Source organism: Arachis ipaensis, chromosome B10 (assembly GCF_059453495.1).
Source record: "Arachis ipaensis isolate K30076 ecotype BB chromosome B10, ASM5945349v1, whole genome shotgun sequence".
Lineage (NCBI taxonomy): Eukaryota > Viridiplantae > Streptophyta > Magnoliopsida > Fabales > Fabaceae > Arachis > Arachis ipaensis.
This window is the reverse complement of record NC_142435.1, coordinates 133,684,196-133,707,858: the sequence shown is the minus strand read 5'-3', so window position 1 is coordinate 133,707,858 and position 23,663 is coordinate 133,684,196. Positions and strand designations below refer to the sequence as shown.

General features: G+C 36.6%; 5 protein-coding genes across 6 annotated transcripts; 3 read left to right on the top strand and 2 right to left on the bottom strand.

Annotated features, from left to right (window-relative positions):
* Positions 1-72: 72 nt before the first annotated feature.
* ENO1 (enolase 1) lies at positions 73-3,927 on the bottom strand. Its single transcript, XM_016325360.3, has 7 exons — positions 3,227-3,927; positions 2,326-2,633; positions 1,818-1,972; positions 1,415-1,732; positions 1,038-1,184; positions 884-934; positions 73-432 (listed from the first exon to the last, which is right to left on the bottom strand). The coding sequence occupies exons 1-7, from the start codon at positions 3,652-3,654 to the stop codon at positions 367-369; spliced, it is 1,473 nt and encodes a 490-aa protein (XP_016180846.1). The 5' UTR covers positions 3,655-3,927; the 3' UTR covers positions 73-366.
* A 652-nt stretch (positions 3,928-4,579) lies between these two features.
* On the top strand, positions 4,580-6,695 carry LOC148581783 (uncharacterized). The gene is made up of 4 exons (XM_088494127.1): positions 4,580-4,836; positions 5,572-5,847; positions 5,961-6,463; positions 6,536-6,695. Exons 1-4 carry the CDS (start codon positions 4,650-4,652, stop codon positions 6,674-6,676), a joined length of 1,107 nt encoding a protein of 368 aa, XP_088350253.1. The 5' UTR covers positions 4,580-4,649; the 3' UTR covers positions 6,677-6,695.
* Positions 6,696-6,747: 52 nt separating this feature from the next.
* LOC148581782 (uncharacterized) lies at positions 6,748-8,064 on the top strand. The gene is made up of 7 exons (XM_088493712.1): positions 6,748-6,944; positions 7,032-7,097; positions 7,176-7,244; positions 7,320-7,394; positions 7,468-7,521; positions 7,678-7,764; positions 7,995-8,064. Exons 1-7 carry the CDS (start codon positions 6,868-6,870, stop codon positions 8,062-8,064), a joined length of 498 nt encoding a protein of 165 aa, XP_088349838.1. The 5' UTR covers positions 6,748-6,867.
* Positions 8,065-8,297: 233 nt separating this feature from the next.
* On the top strand, positions 8,298-9,765 carry LOC148581781 (uncharacterized). 2 transcript variants are annotated; one of them, XM_088494077.1, is made up of 5 exons: positions 8,298-8,426; positions 8,511-8,994; positions 9,082-9,168; positions 9,283-9,411; positions 9,502-9,765. In XM_088494077.1, exons 2-5 carry the CDS (start codon positions 8,545-8,547, stop codon positions 9,670-9,672), a joined length of 837 nt encoding a protein of 278 aa, XP_088350203.1. In that variant the 5' UTR covers positions 8,298-8,426; positions 8,511-8,544; the 3' UTR covers positions 9,673-9,765. The 2 variants fall into 2 exon arrangements, with proteins under 2 accessions (XP_088350203.1, XP_088350177.1); XM_088494051.1 differs by having other exon boundaries at positions 8,298-8,994.
* An 8,366-nt stretch (positions 9,766-18,131) lies between these two features.
* LOC107623121 (palmitoyl-acyl carrier protein thioesterase, chloroplastic) lies at positions 18,132-22,560 on the bottom strand. Its single transcript, XM_016325279.3, has 7 exons — positions 22,284-22,560; positions 21,515-22,018; positions 20,720-20,853; positions 20,206-20,319; positions 19,515-19,683; positions 19,337-19,405; positions 18,132-18,843 (listed from the first exon to the last, which is right to left on the bottom strand). The coding sequence occupies exons 2-7, from the start codon at positions 22,001-22,003 to the stop codon at positions 18,574-18,576; spliced, it is 1,245 nt and encodes a 414-aa protein (XP_016180765.2). The 5' UTR covers positions 22,004-22,018; positions 22,284-22,560; the 3' UTR covers positions 18,132-18,573.
* Positions 22,561-23,663: the final 1,103 nt, after the last annotated feature.

Here is a 23,663-nt window from a genome sequence, read left to right as displayed (position 1 = left end):
GGGAACAATGGTGACTATGAATTTAAGTTACTCAATTCATTAAAGTGGTTTAAGTTCATCCAAAACAACACATTCGAATTAACTCATCACGTAGATTTGTTTGAAAGTTACACCATAGTCCCTGCATGAAGTTACATTAAGCTAGTTCACATCATAATAGCAGCTTCACCAAGATCAAGTTTCTTATTTCTGGAGTAATTATTTCAGTTCAAAACTAACACATTTGAAGGCTAAACCCATCAATTGCAGCTCTCAAAACTCTGGATTTACCTTGGTCATGTTTGTTTTCTTAACTTAATCGATAATGATAATGACTCTTGCAGAAATATTTCAAGACTACATATTTGAGATCAGCCCTGATTCGCTCTAAGGGGCTCTGAAGGCTTCACCAGCATATCGCACGCTTCCAAGTTCCTCTTCAATGCGAAGAAGCTGAAAAGATATTGAACAATGTTTTGAAGGGAAAAGTTCTTTAGATCATTCCATCAAACAATAACTAATGATCACACAGTATACTATATAACAATTCAAAGAAGCAATCAAAAAATTTTTTTTCAAGGACAACGATGGTTTTCTATTTTCTATCAAAATTCAAGTTTTAAAACTAAGAACTAAAACAGCATTATTGCACATTCGTTATTTATTCTAAGTCAGCATAATGATCAATTTCTTTAGTTAAACCAATCTCTGCCATGCCAGCTCAAGATAAAAATTGTCAGCCTCAGAGTCAAAGAAGAGTATATAGTGAAATTTGAATGAAACAAGTTATGATAGTTTAGTCCTAAGGATTTCTGAGTTATTCTAAAATACTAATGCTATAGCCTATAGTCTATGCTAAAATCTTGAAGCTAAGAGGAGGAAGTTAGCACAAAATGCCAATTACCTGATTATACTTTGCCAATCGCTCACTTCGGCACGGAGCACCAGTCTTAATCTAGATGACAAAAGCTCGTATCATCAACACAAGCCATAACATGGTATAATTTACAATAGAAAAATATTAAATACACCAAACAAATATATTAAGGAAATATAACCTGTCCACTGGCCAAGCCGACAGAGAGATCAGCAATGAAGTTATCTTCAGTCTCACCACTCCGATGACTAACCATGACACCCCAGCCTGCTGCTTTTGAGTCAAGTGCAGCCTGAATAGATTCGGTCACTGTGCCAATCTGGTTAACCTGCAGTGGTTGGATAACAGATAAAACAACTGAAGCATTAATTGGCATGTCTCCCCTACAAATTCTGACAATATGCAATATCTCAAATTACTATTTGATTAGATGTCTAGAAAGAAAAACTTGTCTCAAAGCAAAATGTCAAAAAGAATTCATAGAAGAATTAATCTGAAGCAAAAAGTACTATATGAATGATAACATCAAATAATAAAAAATTGTTTGAGAATAGCCACCTTTAGAAGCAAACCATTGCAAGCCTTCTTCTGGATGGCTTCAGCTATTCTCTTCGGGTTTGTAACAAGTAAATCATCTCCTACAAGTTGAATATCAACTGAAGACTGTAGTGAAGCCCATGAACCCCAGTCATCTTGATCAAATGGATCCTCAATTGACACAATGGGAAATTCCTTCACAAAGTCTTTATAAAGATTGCAAAGACTCTGGGCAGAGAGAACATGAGCTCCATCATTTGGCTGTTTCTTGAAGTTCAAATCATATTTTCCATCCTTAGTGTAAAACTCTGAAGCTGCAACATCCATACCTATTTTAATCTGCACCATTGTTTTTTAAATTTTGATCAATAAGAAGGATATTCAAATCACGCAAAGGCATAAAACTAGTCATATCAATGCCTACCTTGCCAGCGTAACCAGCCTTCTCAATAGCATCAATGAGTAAAACTAGCCCCTCCCTGTTATCCTGAACATTGGGAGCAAATCCTCCTTCGTCTCCAACGTTACATGCATCTTGTCCATATTTTTCCTTGATAATACCCTTCAATACATGATAAACTGTTCATGGAAATAGTTAAGTTGACTGGTTGTCAGTATGAATACATCAAGATTGAAAAATTCATGCAATGTATGCCGAATAATATGAACTTATGGAGTCAAGATAATTTGAGCGTAGAATTAATCATCAAATCAAATTATATGTCACAGAATCCTATAGGTCTAACTAACCTCACAAATCATATCAATTCACATACACCACAATAATTGAACGGAAAGGAAGGCATTATTAAGTTCAATACCAAAATGAGAAAATAAACACACGCATATGCTAAGTTGCAGCCAGAAGTAAAAGAATTTCACAAGCATACTTCTTCAATGTGGTTACATTTATAAAGCACTAGATTTCTAACCTTCACTACCCATGCGGAGTGCCTCAGAAAACGAAGTAGCTCCAACCGGTAGTATCATAAATTCTTGCATGGCCAGATTATTTCCAGCATGACTACCCCCATTTATAACATTAAAAGCTGGAACTGGCATTACAAGTTCTTTTGTTCCAGAAATTTCCTGGATATGTTTGTATAGAGGCACTCCTCTTGCTCCTGCACCAGCTCTACACACGCTCAGCGAAACTCCCAATATTGCATTAGCCCCTAGCTTTGACTTGTTAGGAGTTCCATCTATTTCCAGCATGATAGCATCCACATCTGCTTGATTCCTTGTGAAACACAAAAACAAATATTCAGCAGCACAACACTCAATTAAAAGACAATGAGCATATTTAGATGTTTCAAAAATAAATTCAGCCACATCAGCTTATCTACTATATATAATTGGGACTGGAAAAGGGTTTGGTGTACTCATTTTTTTCCCTTAAGGTATCCTTAATTATGTATAAGAATTCAATTTTATACGTGCATCCAATTACGTAGCGCCATAAATAAATGATCATAAATGAAAATAACTACCGTTTAGATTGACGGCATGAACAAAATTAAAAAAGTCTATTTATAAATAATACTTTATGCTATTTCTAAGATTCAAATCCAACATCAATTAAATAAAGTCTAAGGTATTTACTATCTTAATTAATCATACACATTTAACGATAAAAACATGAATTAAAAGGCACAATAAAACACGTAGGTTTCATAAAAAAGAATTGAAACAAAAAGGTTCAACCTTCCTACTATACAAATACAACACAATAACCATTTACTCAGAAATTTTAAACCTAGGCACAGCTACTCAAAAGTGCAACAAACAAAGTCCAACACACAACAGAATCTCAGAACCGTTGTTTTGGTTTACCTAACATCAACGCCAAGAAGCTTAGGAGCCAAGACCTCATTGATGTTCCTAACAGCATTAAGCACTCCTTTTCCTCCATAAACGCTCTTATCACCATCCCTCAGCTCCAGCGCCTCGTAGATCCCCGTGGAGGCGCCACTCGGCACCGCCGATCGGTACAGCTGGTCGGTCACCAGATCCACCTCCACCGTCGGGTTTCCCCTGCTATCCACGATCTGCCTCGCCTTCAGCGACTTCACAGAACACTCCCGCGCCGCCGTTACCGCCGCTGCAGACGGAGACGCCACAGAGGCCGAGGCACGCACCGCGATTGATCGTCGCGAATTGCGAAAGGGCACAGACTTCGGCGGCGCTACCGGCCTGGAGGCAATAAAGGAAGGTGTTTGGGAAACGGTTTTGGTGGTTTGGGGCGTGAAACTCAAAGCCATTGTTTAGGAACCAAAAAAAGAAAAAGAAAGTTTTCTCTTATTCTTGTTATTATTATTATTTTTAATTCTTTTTAAAATATTGATTTTTTGTGTGACGAGTGATGAAGAGTGAAGAGAAAAAGGGATGCGTGAAGTTTTATAGGGTGGCGTTTTAAGAGTTGGGGTTTGTGGAAGAGTCCGCCAAGAGCGATGAAAGAAAGAAAGTGAAGTGAAGTAATAATAAACAACGTGTTTTGAGTTTTGGAGGTTGGTGGGAAGGACATGACTGACTATAAGACCGAAGAGGGAGACGGGTTGGGTAGGTGAGTTGGTAAGCACTAGCTACTAAGCTCCATGCATGTTTTGTTTTGTTTGTTCTCGGTTTTTTTTTTTTTTTTTTGTAATTTGATTTTAAAACGTGGGATATAGAAAGAATTAAATTAAAAGAAAAAAATAATACATTTTTTTTATTTTTTCAGTTACCTCTTTTTTTTTCAATTTGAGGAAATTAATATTAATATCTAAGAGTTTAATTTTGATATACTGACATTGTAAATTATTTTACACAGTTATTCAATTATGTTTATTTTTTTAGATTATAGATGAAAATAATTATTTTTACTATAAGGTTTTAAGAACTAGATCGGTTATCAAACTGCTCTAGTCACTGGCTCATTAGTTTATTGGTCTAATTGGTCTAATTGATGGTTTAATCGGAAGAACGATTTTAGAATAGAATAATAAATAAATTATAAATAAATAGCATAAAATATAATTATAATCTAATATAAATCTTAAAATATCTTTAAAATTTAAAACACTACATAAAATATCATCAACCAAATCCGTCTGATCTTATCAAAATACAAACTCAAAAGTTAAATAGTAAAAAAACGGGCCTGCTACACATACAAGTATCCAAGCTTCCAAGTTGGCCCAACCCAAATCGAAGACACGCGCATAAGGAAGCATAACATGGCGCGTCAAAATCACGCGCTCAACACAAACAGTTACGTATGGCAGACTCTTCCACTTCCTCCACTTCTTCCACTTCTCAAAACGCTTCGAAACCAAGGAAACGCTCCCAATTTCGAGCAAAAATCAAAGTTCAAAATATACAAATCGTTGTTCGAAACCTCCATCAAAACAACATCAAACTCTCCGTGAAGAATCTGAAGAGAAAACGAAGCAAATACACTCAACGTAAGTTCATCAAGAAAACCTCCCAATTTTAGTTTTCTTCTACGTCGTTCTTCTCTAGGGTTTACTGTGCTATTATTCTTGCTTCTTTGTCACACTGTTTTAAGTTCTACGTCATTCTTCTAAGTTTTACGTCGTTCTACATTCTTGTTCTAAGTTCTCTTGCTACTGTTGTTGATTTTTGGGGCTTTATTCCGTAGATTGGGGGTTGTATACTGTTTGAACTTGTAATGTGACTTGATATTGATGCATGTTTGAGTGATATCTCACTGATATATATGAATGTATCTGAATAATTTCAATGGGTGTATCTCACTGTTATCAATGGGTGTATCTGATTCTTACATATGGGTGTATCTTACTGTTATCAATGGGTGTATCTGACTCATATATGCGTGTATCTTACTGATATCTGAATTAATTTGATATTGAAGCATGTTTGAGTGATAACTGACTGATATATATGGATTTATATGAATAATATCTATGGGTGTATCTCCCTGTTAACAATGAGTGTATCGGATTCTTACATATGGGTGTATCTTACTGTTATTAGACCTTGTAATGTTGCTTGATATTGAAACATGTTTGACTGATATCTGACTGATATATATGAATGTATCTGAATAATTTCAATGGGTGTATCTCACTGTTATCAATGGGTGTATCTGATTCTTACATATGGGTGTATCTTACTGTTACTAATGGGAATATATTTGTGTGTATTTTTTGTTTCAGACAAAATGGCAGCAAGAAACCAAACGAAAGACCTTAAGTGTGCCACACATCTCCTGAGTGATAAGTTCAGAAACATGGCTGAGGAGAAGAAGGCAATTGTCAGGGATCTCGGATTTGGTGGGTTGATGCATGTCCCACCTCTAAGGGTGGATCACCAACTCTTAAGGGAACTGGCAAACAACTTCAAACTTGGGGAGAACAAACTGAAGACAGGATATGGTTCTTTCCAAATAACACCAAAGACAATAGGTGATGCGCTTGGCATCAATGCAACAGGTAACTAGCTCAAAATTATAGGTGTATATTAAGTTCATGCTTGGGTGTATTTAAGGTTGATGCTTGGGTGTTTTTGAACCGATTTTGATACTTTGTTGTTTTCTTTTTTGTAGGAAATCTGTTTCCTGAGAAAGTTGAGTATAAGCAACTTTATAAGCAACTTTCTGATGATGACAAAATAATTTATAGAAGATTCCAGGGTAAGACCCTCAAAAGTCTTACCGATGAAATGATGGAAATCGGCGTTGGCAGCGAAGAGGAACGCCTGATGTTCAAGAGGATATTCATCCTCTACATACAGATGGCGTTCCTTTTGCCAACGACGATAAACAAAATATCGCCCGTGCACCTCGCCCCAATTTTTAAGATGGACGGCATATCGGAGAGAAACTGGGGGGCGCATGTTTTGACGTTCTTGATCAAAGGCATCACAGACTACCAGGATAAGAAGAAGAAGGCAATTGATGGCTGCCTCTTTGCCCTCATGATAATATACTTTCATCTTTCTGAAAACAAAGGCAAGAAGAGGGCCGAAAGACCACCAAAGCCTTGGATTGCCAACTGGACTAAGGAGAAGTTGGTGGAAAGAATGACTGCAGAAAAAGAAGAAATTTTGGTAAGTAAACATAATATGTTGCTTGTATTTTATTTACCTGAATGCTGCTAGCTAAAATATCTCATGTTTCAGGGAATTGTGAAGATGGCGGAGACAAGAGCAAGAGAAAAAATGAAAGAAAAAGAAAAAAAAGAAAAAAAACAAGAAATCAAAAAAAACAAAAAAAAGGAAGGCGAGTCCAACATCGTCTTCGGAGACAGAAACAGCTACTGACAGTGACACTTCTACCTCTGAGTCTAAGACTCAACAAGACTCGGAGGATTCAGCAAGAAAACAACCCATCAAAAAGGGGAAAAAGTAAGTACCATACTTGGGTGTAATTTCTTTTTCGAGTTGGGTGTATCTTGTTGATCACGTTGGGTGTATTTTAATATGTTCTAAATAATCACTGTTTGCCTTCCAGAATGGACTCCAGAAAAAGAAAGCAGAGGCAAGAGGAGCCAGATTCTGATTCAGAATCTGAATCTGAACAAAGTGATGAGTAATGTCCTGAAATTATTACTCCTTTCTTTTGGCTTCATTATAAAGATTTTGTGTATTAACTGAAGTGTCTGTTATTAACTTATAGGAGTGAAGAATCATCACCTGCAGAGAAGGAGAAGGAGAAGAAAAAAACAAAAACAACACCAAAAAAGTAAGCACTTCTTTGCATAATATTCTGTGATAAAATTAATTTTTTATTTCTGATTGGTACTCTTTTTTTTCCACCCAGAACACAACCAAAAAAGAAAAAAGTTCTCGTGGAGGATTCACCTCCTAAAGAAGACCAATACTTTGACGGGTACAGTACCTCGTAAGCTATATTACCGTCTATCGTCGTAATTATTTTTGTTAACATCTTCCTTTATGAATGTAGTGAGACATATGAAATATCAAGTGATGAACTGGATGAATGGCTAGGGCAAAACGTTGATAAATCTGCTGCAGAGGGGTATGTCTTGATGGGCTGTCTATTTCATATTTTGTTGTGTTTTGCATGCTAATAATTGTTTCTTGTTTTGCAGGGAGAACCAACCTGACCTGCGATCGACAGAAGGTCGCTATGTGTCGTCTGAAACGTAAGAAGCTTTATTATTTAATAAAATCTTGTTATCATGAATTGGGTGTGTCTTGTGGTACCATTTGGGTGTATTGAGTGGATCAAGTTGGGTGTATGTTGTCTAATAAGTTGGAATATTAACTTTGTTGTGTTGCTTGGATCAAATCTGTCTTAGAATACCGGCTGTGAACTTGGGAACTGATGCTCCTTCCTCTCAAGGAAACACAGAACAGAGTAGTGTAAACCAGCCGTCACAGAGCATGTAATTTCTCTTTCAAATAACCGTTACTTTTGTTCTTCTATTACCCTTCTACTTCTAATTCTGTATATATTTTTTTTTAGAAAAAAAAGCCCTTTATTATTTTATTCAAGAAAAAAAAGGCAGGAAAAAAAAGCAAAAACTGCAAGTATGTAAGTTCTCAAAAAAACAAAGCCTGTCTTCTTTTTGAATTGTTCGGGTGTATTTCTTGAATTTCTTTGGGTGTATTTTAGGTTGAGTCCGTCTGATTCGAATATGATGGTTGTGAGGGAACAGAGACCGTCCGAAGCGCTTGCAATGTGAGTTTTACAATAATATTCAACCTTATAACCTTATTATTTTCAAAGGCGTTGTTAACCTTTCATTTTTCTTCTTGTTTAGAGTCCCGATTCAGGTTTTTGTGCCGGCATCCCAAACAACCACAGAGACAGATTTTGAACCAACCCCTATGCTACAGATTGAAGGGACTATAGAAACGTAAGAAATAGTATTGAGTGTATATTTGTTTGGAGTTGGGTGTATATTAGCTAACAGTTTGGGTGTATATTGTTCCTGATTAGTTTCTTTTACGCCGTGATTAATTTTTTGTAACTGTGCAGCACTCCTGAAACCCCCAAACAACTTCAAGAGACCACACCCACGGTTCCCCCAGCTCCAACTAAAGTGTAAGTTCATCAGACTAAAATCAATCTTTGCTTATCATCTGTATATTCTTATTCTTATTCTTATTCTTATACATGATGACGCAGTCATCCAGACGCAGAAGACGCTGCTGCCCTGTTGATGATGGCACGGACAGCTTCCTATGTTCCTAAAACAGATCCAGGGGTGCCATCATTCAGCCTTGGATTGACTGATTCAAGCCAGGAGGGGGCGTCAACGCAGGAGACAGAAAGGGAAAAATCTCCAGAAGCTGCGAATTTGATAGAACAATTGGACAGTTTGGTCCAAAGAATAGCAAGCAGCGCGACGAAGGGAAAAAACACAAGTCCACAAATTCAGAGGGAGACTGGGGGAGAAAGTTCTGCAAAGTTTGAAACTCCTCGGGGATTATATCAGATTACGGATGATATGAAACAAAAGTGCTACATCTGGGGGACGAGACTGAAGGAAGATGCAGATGGCAATACTAACGAGTATGAGGAGATGTGCACTCTGATTGGCCAAGGAGAATACATTTTGATGAGAATGCACCTTGCTTCCCTCCAGGCAAAAAGTGATATAGAATCTCAGGTAATATTAGAATAAGATTACTGTTTTTACACCAAAGTCAATTACAATGCTTATTAATGTAAAATTGATTTCGGCATATATTTCTAGATTGTATCTGCCGTCTGCCTCATCCTCAACAACAAAAATGAAAAGAGATTTCAAGAACAAATATACTGTCTCCCCCCCGATATTGTGGTAAGTGTTACTTCTACGAACTTCGGGTGTATTTTCTGTATTGATTTGGGTGTATTTGTCACGTTCCATTGGGTGTAAGTTTAGTATTTCATTTCTCGTTTCCCATTCTTGCAGTGCATGGCGCTTTCGGATCACCCAAACGGGGAATTCGTATCACCAAAAACGAAAAAGGAATTCAGGGTGGAAGCCTACCCGAGTTTCATTCCCTTCATAGATAGAAAAAAATTGACTTCGCACCCATATGTAAGTTTTCGTTTGCTAAATTTGTTACTACGCTTATTTACTTATTTGCAAAATAAAATAACACACTGTTCATGTGTGGGAATCCTTCAGATTTTTGCCCCTGTCTGCTACGCCGGGCATTGGTGGTTATGGCTGATAAATACAAGAAAGCGGAAATGTCAAATACTTGACCCGCTACACAAAATAGCTCCCACTGATGAGAGAAAGACCATTAATAAATTCACTGTAAGTTGCCTCTGTCTTCTTTACTTTAATAGATAGGTCTATTTCGTTAGTTGTGATGGGTGTATATTGTCCATTCAGTTGGGTGTATCTTGTCCATTCATTCGGGTGTATTACTGATTTGTTTTCGTATTTAAGGGATACGTATTTTCAAGATTGATAACATATGCCGGCGGGGGACCTCTTCAGAAAGGAGAGAGGGAGAAGGAAATTAAATCACCATATGTTAAAATATCAGGCCAAAAAACAAGGTATAAATTTGTGAGTCTGAACATTAAACTTTTGTAAATGAGATTTGTAATTTATTTTCTTTGTTTTCAGCTATGACTGCGCTGTGTACGTTATGAAGTGGATGGAGATAATTGAGCCGGAAAACATCAAAAAGGGGAAGTATCAATGGGATAATTGGCCACAGGTAACTGTCTTTAAAACCATATAACTCTGTATTACTTTACTGAATTAATATTGCTGTTTAAACAGAATATACTTTTTTATTGTAGGAGGAGGTGGACCACTATAGAGTGGAGTACGCATCCCGGATACTATTCAGTGAGATGAATACACAGAGAGATCAGGCAATTAGAGAGAGTAGTGCTATAAGGCTGTCGAAGCCATCCTCTATATTATTAAGTCCGTTTTGTCAGATTAATTCTGCTGATATAGAAACTGGGTAATCCAACTTTGTAAATTGAACAAATGATGTAAATATTTGCCATTTATCAACAACTTCTATTCCATGTATATTTTTTCCCATAGTTAAACTATCTGTGCTGGTAAACTGTCTGTGATGTATTCAAAAGCTGTATTACAGGTGGTAAAATATGAAGGAAAAAACACAAATAATAAATTGCTACACCCAACGCAAGTCTAATAATACACCCAAGGTTGTATTAAATATACACCCAAACTGTCTGCGCTGTATTCAAAATGTATGAATTACATGTACTAAAATATGAAGAAAAACATCAAATCAAATATAAACCCATAACCTGAGAATTTTTACAGCTTTTGTTTTATATATATCTATATATGTGTCTATATCTAATTTGTGAATTAACGAAAATACACCCAAAATAACGGTGCTTTTACACCCATATTCTGTAAAACTATACACCCAACGAGTTATCCCCTGCTGCTGGTACCCTGAACTGATAACTCATAACGTGTCCTTGATATTGGCTGCAATTTGAATGCGCCGCTGATGCAGCATCAAACAGGTTTATCTGAAAATATAACACACACACATTACCTAAACTATTAACGAGAAAAATAAACTCAATCGCCACAAATTTAAAGAACATTACTTTTACCTCGCTTAAAACTTTCGTCTTCTTCTTCTTTGTGGCATTTGCGATCTGTTTCTCCAGCTTTGAACCTAGCCTGTTTTTTGGACGTCCTCTTGTTCGAATCCTTGGCGGGCTTTGAAGCTCGTTAACGGATTCCAAGTTGGCGTCTTCGTGGGATAAAGAAGATGTCCCCTTCCTTTTGGCTTTTAATGCTTCCATCTCGGCCATGATGTTATCGTACGCACGGTGCAGAATTGCAGTCAGCTCCTCCGATTCGGAGGCAAATTCGCATATATTTTGCGAACGAAAAACCAATTGGTCGAACCTCTTGCTTCTTGGCTCCATTAGTGGCTCGTCGTGGCTGCTCTTGATGTGTGTGTGTCGCCTCTTTACCTTCTTGCTCCATCGTTCCAGTATGTATCTCGGTGACACTTGGCTTACTTGTTCGAAGCTTAACACGCTTAGTGCGTGACGGCACAGTATCCCTCTCGACTCGAATAATAAGCAATGGCATTTTACCTCGGCTGCAACCGAGTCGTAAGTAACCACGAACTTGTTGAATATTGAGCTGGAAACTTGTTCTCCGACTTCGTATACTGAATAGCCTAGAGCGGAATTCTTCAGTCTGGTGATGCAATTCGCCTTTCCTCTGAATTGCGCTTGGACTTCCCTAAACTTTGCGTGAGTGTACGCATCTTGAAACTGAGCTTCAATGCAGGATTTCGTTGCACACGGTATGACCGTATGAAAATCTGCAGCATCTGATTCTCTCTCTGCTTGCTCCCTGCTTCCGAGGCAATTATCGTATTGTTTGACAAACTGAATAAGCGAGCTGTTCCGGGTGATATACTTGTTAAAAAATGAATGCATGCTCTCGCTCCTTTGTGTGCTTCTCATCCCTGCCCAGAAATGGTGATCCAGATAGATAGGAACCCATATGTGACGGTCTTCGTACAGATCTGCATAATACACCCAAAGACAGTCTATAAATACACCCGAAAAAACATGCAATTTACACCTCTGATGCAGATTTTAAAAAGACATTACCTGAAAGCCACTTGTTGTCCACAAGACCAAAATTCAGCAGAAAATCGTTCCAATTCCTATCGAATGAGTCTTTGCTATGAGAGTTCCAAACAACTTGGCTCATTTCTTGTTCGATATCGGCATGTCCCTTGTACCCGTTTAATTTGCTTGGAATCTTCTTCATGATGTGCCAAATGCACCAGCGGTGAACTGTTGTTGGCATACAGGCCTCTAAAGCCCTTTTCATGGATGCGCACTGATCGGTGAGAAACCCTTTCGGAGCGTTTCCTCCCATGCAACGAAGCCAGCTTTGAAATAACCATTTGAATGATTCAATTTCTTCGTTCTTCATCAAAGAGCATCCGAGAAGTGTTGATTGACCGTGGTGATTCACCCCGACAAAAGAACCACAGACCAAATTATACCTGAAACAAATTACCATGGTCCAGAATGCAAAATCATTAGCTACACCCTAACAAATGCTTCGCATACACCCAATGAAACAGCCAATATACACCTCTACTGCGGATTCGTAAAAAATAAATTAATTTGGCATCATAAACAGGGACAGTTTGTTACCTGTTTGTGTTGTAGGTGGTGTCGAATGAAATGACGTCTCCGAAATACTCAAAGGCGGCTCTGCTTCTTGCATCGGCCCAAAAAGCCAGCTTAATCGATTGATCATCTTCGAGTTGGAGCTCAAAAAAGAAATTCGGATTCTTCTCTTTCATTCTTAAGAAATATTTCCCGAATTCCTTTGCATCTTCTTGTTCGGAAACATTCCGCACTTCCCTGGTAATGTAATTCCTCACGTCCTTTTCGATAAAATTTAACTCGCGGTGACCCCCGGCAGCCGCAACAAATGATTGGTAGGTTTTGCTTGGTCTGATACCGGCCTCCTCGTTATTCTCTATCGTACGACGAATGGACATGCTTAGTTCCCTGTGCTGTTTGAGCATCTCTGCTTTGCTTGGACAGCAGGGGTGTAAATGATCCAGCACAACCTTTGAAATGATCCAAGCACCGACATCCTTCAATGTGTGTATATAAATTCTTGCAGGACAGTTTAGACCGGCTGTCGGATTGGTCTTCTCGGTCGGAGATATTTTAGATTTCCATTTTCCCTCTCTGCTACATGTAATCAGTTGGTTCTTAATCTCGTTTCCCTTCCTATTTGTGCACCGAACTCTTGTAGAGAAACCTGCAGCCTTGGCGTAGTTCCTGTAAAATTTTCCAGCATCTTCAAGGGTGGTAAAGGTCATTCCGACCTTTGGAACAAGCTCGTCATCAACAACTGAGAGAGGCTGCAAAATACACCGTGTCAGAACTGTAAATACACCCATAGATATGATTCAAATACACCCAATCATGTCTAATACGATACACCCTAACCGCAACAACTCAACTACAGAATGACTTTTAAAGCCATAAACTGTAAATACACAGCATGCAGATATAATACAGTTCTAAAAACACACCTAATCATGTCTGTTATAATACAGCTGAACAACAACAAGTAAATTAAAATAACAAAAAACCAGTAAAGTGTAGATACACCCACACTTCTAGCTAAAATACACCCAAACAAGAATTGATCTACACCCGAGCGTCTGCTACAAATTCCAGGTAATTAATCACAACTAATACATTGAATCGACAGATTCACGTAAACGTGTTACTTTCACAGTAATGTTCAGCAATTTTTCAACTACACAATGCTATACAAATTACTGAAAGAAATTTCATACTAATCCTATGTAAATCAAACCTCAGGGACTTCGTTAGATTCTGACTCATAATCCACTTCGCCTGCATTCAGATGACAATCTGAGGTTGAATGATCCATTATCTTCAAAACGAGATCAAACTTTGATTTCGAAAAACAACAAATCAAAAATAGAAAACGAAGATGGATTTGCAGAGAGAGACAAAGGTAACCTAAACGAAGAAGATGCTAGTGAGAAAAGGAGAAGAAAAGAACAATGGAGAAGAAGGAGGGTAAACGCGGGAGAAGAAGAAGAACGAAATCTCAAAATAACGAAAACGAAAAGGGAAAGAAATATTTTAAATCTGGTAGTTAGATATACGCGCGATGTTATATAGCGCGTGTAATCAACGTACCTGAAGCAGCGCGTATTTTGTTCTTATTGTTTAATGAACTTGTATGGCGTACAAGCCATTAGGGCTTGTATGCAGAGCTTTTCCGGTAAAAAAAATCTAAATATTAAATGTCAACATAAAAATTTATCAATCATCAAAATTCGTAAGAATTTGTTGTAAATTTGCTTCGGTGGGATCATCTTCTCCTTCATTTCCATCCTCTTGAGCAGAAGAATCAAGAAATGCAACATAAAGACCACTATTACTAATGCCACTTTGATATAAATCAGCATCAATATCATCTAGCTAATAAAATACACATATTGTCATTATATTATAATCTAACAACATTCTAATAAATCATTAGAAAATAAACTATAATACTCACGTACTAAGTCATCTACATTATTAGGAAGATTAGGCTTTTTCTTTACAACCTCTTCCGTCACCAAAAAATCAACTAAATTGATGCTTTCTTAATCAATTGGATCATATTGTCTTTTGCTTTCTTTTTTCTTTTTCCTTCCTAAAACGTTAAATACAATAAATGAAGAATTAATAATTTACAAATTTGTTACTATAAAGATTACATATGAAATAATATGATTTGCATGAAACATATATTACCTGGATTTAAGGCGCAAATTATAAGTAACATAAACAATATCATTCAGTTTATTATGCTCCAATCTATTTCTTCTTTTTGTATGAATCTAGTAAAAAGATTCCAATTCCTCTCACACCCAAAGGAAGCAGGTACTTGAATAAGAATGCAAACAGCTATCCTTTGTAAACATGGAGCAAAACTACCGAATAATAACCTACACGGCTACACCATTCATCTACCAATTATAAAATCATAACATATTAGTAGTTATCAATTAAGAAAATAAAAGCATAAAACAAGTTACTATTAAATAAATATTCTTACCATGCTTAAGTTTAGATGCAGCTCGAATAGCTTTTGGTATATCAAAACTACTTTCCTTCTGATCTCTATATAAATATATTTCTTTCATCGTCTCAACTGAATCCAAATTATTACACTTGTAATACAAAATAATAAGATCAAGTCATCAGATGTTTTTTTAAGCTGCAGCATGAATATCTTTCTTCAAATGCTTGTCCCATCTGGAGTTGATAATATCTGTGTATGGGTAATATGCAGTTTTGTTTTACTTAAATATCTTTTGTCCTTAGCATTCTTTCATAAACATATTCCAAAAATGGCTTATCATCAGCATCAACAAGCTTCAGCAATTTAATCAAAAGGCCCACAAGTTTACATGCAGTAAAGCAATCATCTCAAAATTTATTATCCAAAATAATAGTATTCATAACTCTACCATTAGCACTCCTTTCTAATTTGTGACCAATAAAAAATGAATCTACAATCAATGCTTGCAAATCCGCTTTATGATCAAAGATGCTTTTCAATGTGATAAACACAATTGTAAAACGGATTGCACCAGGATGTACAATTTCTTTTCAATTAGGTCTTTTTCTAAGCCAAGATAAGAAAACTATATGATTATATACAAATATTGTGATCTTTGAAACATGTAATGTAAGGTTAAAAATATGCACCATACTGCTTATATCTTTTAAAATAAAATTAAGACAATGAACAAAACATAATGACCAATAAATACTATCATATTTCTTATAGATAAGCCTACCAGCAGCAACATAATTGGCTGCAGTCACAACATTATCAATTAACCCCAACGCATCAAATGAATTTCCGAACAACAAATTTGAATCATCTCTCATGTCAACCAAAATTCTTCGCACTACCTCATTTCCCAACCTAGCAGTGATTACTAACAGTTCATCATCTTCCGATAACCTCGTGTTTGTAATCATCAGTTGAGAATATGACCTCGAAAATTGGAGTTTTTATCTAAAACTCTAATGTCAAAATTCTCAAATCCTTCTTTATTGTTGTTGCTGCCCGTGGAAGACCGATTTTCCTACCACCACATTAACAATAACCAATGTTGTATAATTATGTGACGGTAGGGATCTGTTGGTTCTGGAATTTAGCCCTTCTCGTTCTTCATCATCGCCTTGTTGCCTTCTAGGAGACCAGGCATGCTGACCAAACTCATTTAGCTTACCAGTTACCATCCCTAACTGCTTGTTCAATGGCATCCTTTACATCAAAGCAATATTTTTTGTACGATGGCCATGCGCCTTGTGATATATGCAAAAGATACTTTGATTAAGAGTAGGTCTTGGATTGATTGCCCGAGCTTTCGGTATGCTTCCCTTTTGAGAAATCTATGGATAAGCCTCTGCCATGATGCATTCAGGGAGTATAATTGTTGAATTTCTCAACCCTTGGAACTTGAGCTCGGAGAGTGGAAGATGATGGCCCTCCAATTTTTGGTGGTTAGATAGCATTCTTTCTCGAGGAATGCTTGGGGCAGCAACTTTTGTGATTTGTAGCCATCAAATAGTCATCAATGATGGTTTTAATGGTGTGAGATTAGTGTGAGATTTCATCCAAATAGCCATCAAATCTTTGCTGGTTACATGTTAGCCAGAATTTAACAAAGTTGCTGGCCCATAGACTTTTCCTTAAAAGCGACTATCCAACTAACGTCTTCATCTCTTACGTATTCCAATGCCACTTGCTGAATTTCCTCCATTGAAGTCAAATCCTTAGAAGTTAGATGCCTTCTAAAGTCTCTTTCCTAAGCGGGGTGAATTGGAGATCGTTCTAGACCGTCTCACGGAATCACGATCTCTAGGTGGTGTACGTTCACGCCTACCAGTAGCACTACGTGTTTGGGGATTCTCGCGTAGTTGGGACACTAGCCTGAGGTGGTCCAGCTTGTTTCATGTTATTCTCGAAATTGTCGTGACCAGCTCCGTGCAGACCAGAGTTTGCGGGGGCACTTGTAGATGCTCAGGTATTCGCATCAACTGCTGCCTGCGACATGATTCAACAGGTCCCCATAGACAGCACCAAATGTTCCAAGGAATCGTAATTTCATCCACAGGCAGGGTTTGTACATACAATGACACTCCAATACCTCAATGAGTTACCAATCAATCACGATATTAGAATATCTTAGAAAGAAAAGCATACCCCCTTAATTGAGTCGTTGAGTAACACTTGCACAACGTTTTGTTGCTTTCATGAGTCATTCAATATATATCATAATGTTATAATGTTATATCATTTATCCATAATCTCGTATATTAACATTAACATCTCAAGAAGATCCCTTTCGAATGATTTTGAATCTTCATTTAGCTATAATTTCGATTTATGGGCTTGGACCTGTTATAGAACTAGTTCTAAATTAAATTTGAATTCTAAACCTAGACAAGCTAAACAACCAAAGACTCAGTTCTAAATTAAATTTGAATTCTAAATCCAGACAAGCTAAACAAGCAAAGACCTAACCCTTCAACAGTTCAAATGGCTCCTCAAGGGTATCAACAAGTACAAAGCACAAACGAGGCAACATGTTCTCTCTTCTTTCTTTTTTTTTTTTTTTCATGAAACATCAATTACCACATTTTTTTGTCGGATGGATACTAGACATCATATCACACACTCACACACACCACATACTCATACACACATTTAAAGGTTCTATCTACTACTTGGTTATCACAACCCGGATACAACATATTAAGAAATAAGTTGCAATTACCACATTTATTACTAATACTCCAAGTGATGATTCAAAAAACAAAATATTAAATGGTACAAAGAAACAGACCATCATGTTCTCCAAAGCATAAAATAGGACCAATCTTACATCTACCAGATTTTATGATTTTTGATCATATAGCAACAATAGTTATTTTTGTTTTTGGCATTTATATAGAAACAATAGTTGTAGGACGTAGTTCGTTTTTTTCTTGCCTCTTACTGCCCTTAAGGCCTCTTGATTACAAAAAAATATATATATATATATACTCTCGTCTAGTTTGAGTAAGCCACATTTGAATTTCATAAAATCCACGAGACCACGACATTTGCCACCACAGCTGTATCAACACCGAAAAAGTCGTTCTTGTCTTGCCCACAAGTTAAGACATACAACAACAATAATAGCTTTGCCATGTTGACAAGGAAAAATGTCATATTGATATCAAGGAGGAAACTAAAAAGGATTGGGGGGTGGTAACAATGATAATAATAATATACATGCCTAACCAGTAATCGTTTTGACGAATGTTTGATTATGACAACCTAGCAGTGGCACAATAAATCAAATTGAATATTGGAGAAGCTAGATAGAGTATATAACAGGAGCTAATTACAATGAGAAATTGATTGATATTTTACTTCCTTTTCCCCCTACCTTAACCCCACCATATTAACACGAATTAGATATGCATATATTTATATAAGATAGGTAGACATGATGGTGATGGTGATGGTGGAGTGGTGGAGATGATGGCGGTGATAACAAGCAGCAAAACTCTCCATTGGTCAGATCCAATTTGTAAAGTATAATGGAGATTGACATTCCCAGCAATTTCATTTTAGGCACTCAATGCTTCAGTTTTCTGCTGGAAAAACCTGATTCATAGCACCAAAGTTGTTCACAGGCTTGGGCCTCCATTCAGTCCTACCCCTCACAATCTCACCACCATCTTCAAGCCTAAGCAAGTGTTTGCACTCGAGAGATCCGCCGCCAGCTAAGTTCCCGATATCAGCACCAGAGACATCAGTTAGGGAATCCAGCACACTGTCCTTGCCACATTCCCTCCTGTACTCCAGAGTCATGGCCCGCAGCTCATGACTCTCCAAGATTGCCTGTGGAGCACTCTGCAGCAATCAAAGCACAATTCTTCTGTTAAGTCACTTGATCAATTTAATTTAATACATGACAAATGTATATTTGTTTGCATTTAATTTAATCTGTATTCACTGTCAATGTAAACATAGTTTACACAAACATCTGATCTTATGTTAGCCACCAGCTAAAGCGGTTGACTTAGCCATAGTCTTAAAAGCCATGTAAGTGCAAACATATACATGATTAAATGATAGTGCAAAACTCTCACACTACTAATGCATAACAACCACGTATGTCAACTTCCTTTTCTTAATAAAAAATCATCAAGGACAAATTAAGATTGTGGAAGATGTGAGTGATCTGTTGAATCTTCTATGGTTTTCAATGAATTATAGCAAATTCCTACTCAATCATATAATAATTCCAAAGTGTCAAGCAACTTCCAACTGGTCTGGTTCAATTAGTTCTAACATTAGCAATCATGGACTGAAGTGGAAAAAAGGTACAAGAACATAAAAATACCTCCAGAAGCCAGCCAATGTACTTCACATTGTTAACATGCTGATTAACATCTAGATCACTCCATCTAGGCTGAAAACAAGATACGGCCAAAAAAAAGAAGGCATGAATAAAAAGATATAATGCAATATAGGAGGAACGAAAAGATTAATGATAACATTTACAACAAGAGTTGACATACACTTAGACCACGACGAATATGATCTGCAGTATCATCAAGTTTAGACAGTTTTCTGTTATCCTCTTCGACAACTGGAGGAGAATCCACAAAATACGACGCAATCTCTTGCCTGACTTCTTCTGGAATTTTGGATAGTCTCCTTGTCACTTTATTCATCATGACCCAAATACTGAAGTATACCAAAACCAAAAATTCAAAAAGCTGCTCACTAATTTCTAGCTTCATTGTGTTAGAGAGAGAGAGAGAGAGAGAGAGAGAGAGAGAGAGAGAGAGAGAGAGAGAGAGAGAGATCAACATGCTAAAATACAACCATTTTAAATATTCATCCTAATATAAATTAGATCTTTCCATTTTAGAAGGGTAAAAACACAAAATTTATTATTTTCAACAAAACTCATCCAAAGAAATTATTAAACTAAGATGTCAATTTTTTGTACGTAGAGTCGGATACTTTCAGGTGCAAGAACTTATACATCCAAACCAGTAACTCACATGTGTTTATCAAGATCTCCAAAAGCATGAGCAGACTCGATATTTCAAATTAAAATTGAAACAAATTTTTGTACAACAAAACCTTCATAAAAGCTTGCACCATCAAAACAATGCCATTGATCAGACATTTAAGTTCTCCATAAACACTATGAAACATATTTGTCAGAAGCAGAAGAAAGTCACTAAAATTGATTTCTACCTGGAGGCTCTTGTCAAGATTTCACCCGTATTGGCATCACGTATGATCCAATCACGACGCATACCATTTTTCCCTGATGCAGAAACCCAAGTGTCAACTTGAACTACATCTCCCCTGAAGCAAATTACAGGTTAGCTTAACAATATGAAAACAGATTTAGAATACTTGATATTAAGCCTAACTGGTAGTTTTCATCTAGCCATCAGCTAGAACATATTTCTAACTACTGAACAAAGCAATATGCAAAGTACACATTGTTCAAGTTCTACCTATGTACTCAACTTTTTATCAAAATAAAAGCCAGGTTAATCCATCAAACCTACGATCCCAAAATAATTTCATACATACAAGAACTTTCCTAGCTAAAGCATTATTATCATACCTATTCTTTGAAGCTATAAACAATTTATTACTAGATGTTATAGAATCATGAATTACAGCAAAGAACATAGGCACTGCCGAACATGAACACCTGGGCAATTAAGTTACACAAGGGAAAATATGACCAAATTACCATGTTGGGTAACGATCAACTTCAACTTGCATCCGAGTCACAACCCATATCAGGTTCTTCTTACACATTTCCGGCGTCGAACCAAAGCCATCACCAAGAAGCCCAGCAGTCTTAACATGATTAAGTGCAGTTTCCTGTTTTTTAGACAAAAAACAAGATAACCCAATTATTATTTCTGTCTTATTTATCAAAACACAAAATCCTCACAATTCTGTTCCCTGTACAAGATTCTAATCCTACACATATCATGAACCATCTCTCCTTAAGCTATCACATAAATAGTTCTATATCTAACAGGTCTTTTTATTCAATAGCATCTTTGAGCTTGAAGTGCAGACAATACATAGGTCCATTTTTTGTGTTGTAATGAAATTATATTTTTTATTTAGAAAAATGGGTTAAAAATCAAGGATGGAATCAAGTTTAAAGTGTAAAATAAACTAACTTTATACTTCCTCTCCAAAATCAAAACTCTCTCGCACAATTTTGTAGCTAACATATAACTAACATAAGAAAACAAAGGAAGCTAAGTAATCAAGTATGCTTTATCTCCTTTTGTGAAAGAGGAAAAAGAGAAAACAGAATTGTTAGTTACATGTTGAGTAAAAAATTGTTGGTTAGCTAGACTTTCTCTTTCCAAATTCTCAACGTAAGATTACCAAGAATGTGTGTGCAAACCACACGCTTCCACAATACTATCCAACAATAACCATTTCAAGTCAGAAAATAACAACAACCAAGTCATATTCATATCCCACTAAGCATAGAAATTCTTCTTGGTATCAGCACACAAACCTGCAAATGATTCATTAGCGTCTCTATAGACGCGGTCTTATCGGCGCCTATCTCGTAAGATGGAATGGAGAAATTTTGCCTGAAAGCAAGCCCATCCTGCACAATCCTCCCAATACCAAATGGATCAGATAGCACATCGGATCGCTTCGGCTTCCAATCGATCATCATCCACTGCTTCTCCGCCGCAAGGAAGGCTGTCGTGATGGCGGCCAGCAGCATGCTCCAATCCGGAATCTGGTTAATGAAAGTCCTCGGCGCATTAGCCCCCGTCGTCGACGAGGATTCCAGCTTCATGCTCTCCATGGATTTTGGAACCTTTGTGGCGGTTCCGTTGATCTTTGAAGGAGCATGCGCATTGGCCTTAACACTTGAAGACCTGTGATTTTGTTTGAGCCCTCCGCCGAGGCTGGCAGGGATTCCTCCTCCTCCTTCTCCACCGGTTCGTGACGTCACAGGGAAAAACGACGACGTAGCAGCAGTAGCAACCATAATTGAATTCTTCACCTGCATGTGCATAGTTTTAGTTGATTAGAAAACAATCTTTCTCCTCAAGCTTCCAATTTCGAACAAAATTAAAATAAATATTCAACACGAATGAGATTTTACATCAACACATCAATAATTAATCGAGAAATTAATGTTAAAACCGCTGCGCAACTGCGCGCAGATCTGGCATTGGCTTAACAAAAATTCGCATAAAAAATATAGAGCCAGATCAGACGAGGGAGAACAACAAATTAAAAAAGAAACGAAGAAAACACTACGGTACCTGAAGAAGAAGGAGAAGAAGAAGAAGAGAAAGAGAGAGGTGAAATTGAAAATATAAGTGGAAGGTTATTCAGGAGAGGCTACGACGTCGTTTAATTGATAGTGTTACAGAAATGATGGCTCCCTGTGGGTGGTGAACCCAGAGAAGAAGAAAGGGTGGTTGGTTTTGAATTTGAAAAGTAAAAGGAAAATGGGAGGAATAATGAATATATATAGATTATGAGTTGTAAAATATTTAGGGCCAGCGGAGGAGGAAAGTGAGTGGCACGCACCGAATTGTGAAGCAGGAAAGTTAGTTATTTATTTAGTAGAACTACAATCCACCTGTCCCTTCCTCCCGCTTCTCTTTTCAAAACACACGAGTGCTTCTCTACTCTTCTATTTTCCCCTTTTTACCATTTTACCCCTCCACTCTCATGTCTTCTTTTCTAGCCGCGTCTTTACCGTTTTACCAAGAAAGAACCATCAACAAATATTAAGATGCTTAAACACGTAATTTTACATTTATAATAATATTACAATAGTTTAATGAGAAGAAATATATAAACTAAATTAAAATATGATTTAGAAAATATCTTAATTTTTTTTTTTTACCAAAGATAGGATACTTGAACCCGCAACCTCTTAATTGAGTATGAGAAGACTATGTCATTTGAGCTATTATTCATTGGCGAAAATATCCTAATTTAAAAATACTCTATTTTAAAATATGTATACACTAAAAATTAATTATTAAATTAAATATTTATATAAAATATATATTAAAAATTAGTTAAATATATGGCCTTTTAAACGCTAGGTGCTCCATTTCAAAAATAGGTAACGTTGAGTTTGAAACGAAAATAGTAAATTATAAAAAATAGTATATATTAACTATTATTTTTTTTTTATAAAATTAACTATAATATTTTGTCCTTTAAAAGTATATGTATTATATTAATTTAAGAGCTATGCTATATATCTAAGTATTTTTTTATCCAAATTTTATTCAAGTACGTCTAACACCAACAAAAATTACTCTCATTAAAAGAGCATCATTACACGCACTTTATCTTCTTCTCCTCCCCGCGCTTCTTCTTTTTCTCTGCACTTTTTCTTTTTCTTCTTCTTTTAAATACACGCATACGTCATCTTCTTCTTCTTTCAAATTCATGTATACATCTTCCTCTTCCTCCTCCTTCTTCTTCGTGCACGCAAATTCTTCTTCTGCTTCTCCTCCTCCTCATTCTCTTCTTCTTTTCCTCTTTCGTTATTGGCATTACCAACAACATCAACATTTTGCTAATAGAATATTTTTTCAATCGAATTGAATGAAATGCAATTGCTAAATTGAATTAAATTGAATTGAATGGATGCAGGTGTTCTGAATCTGAATTAAATT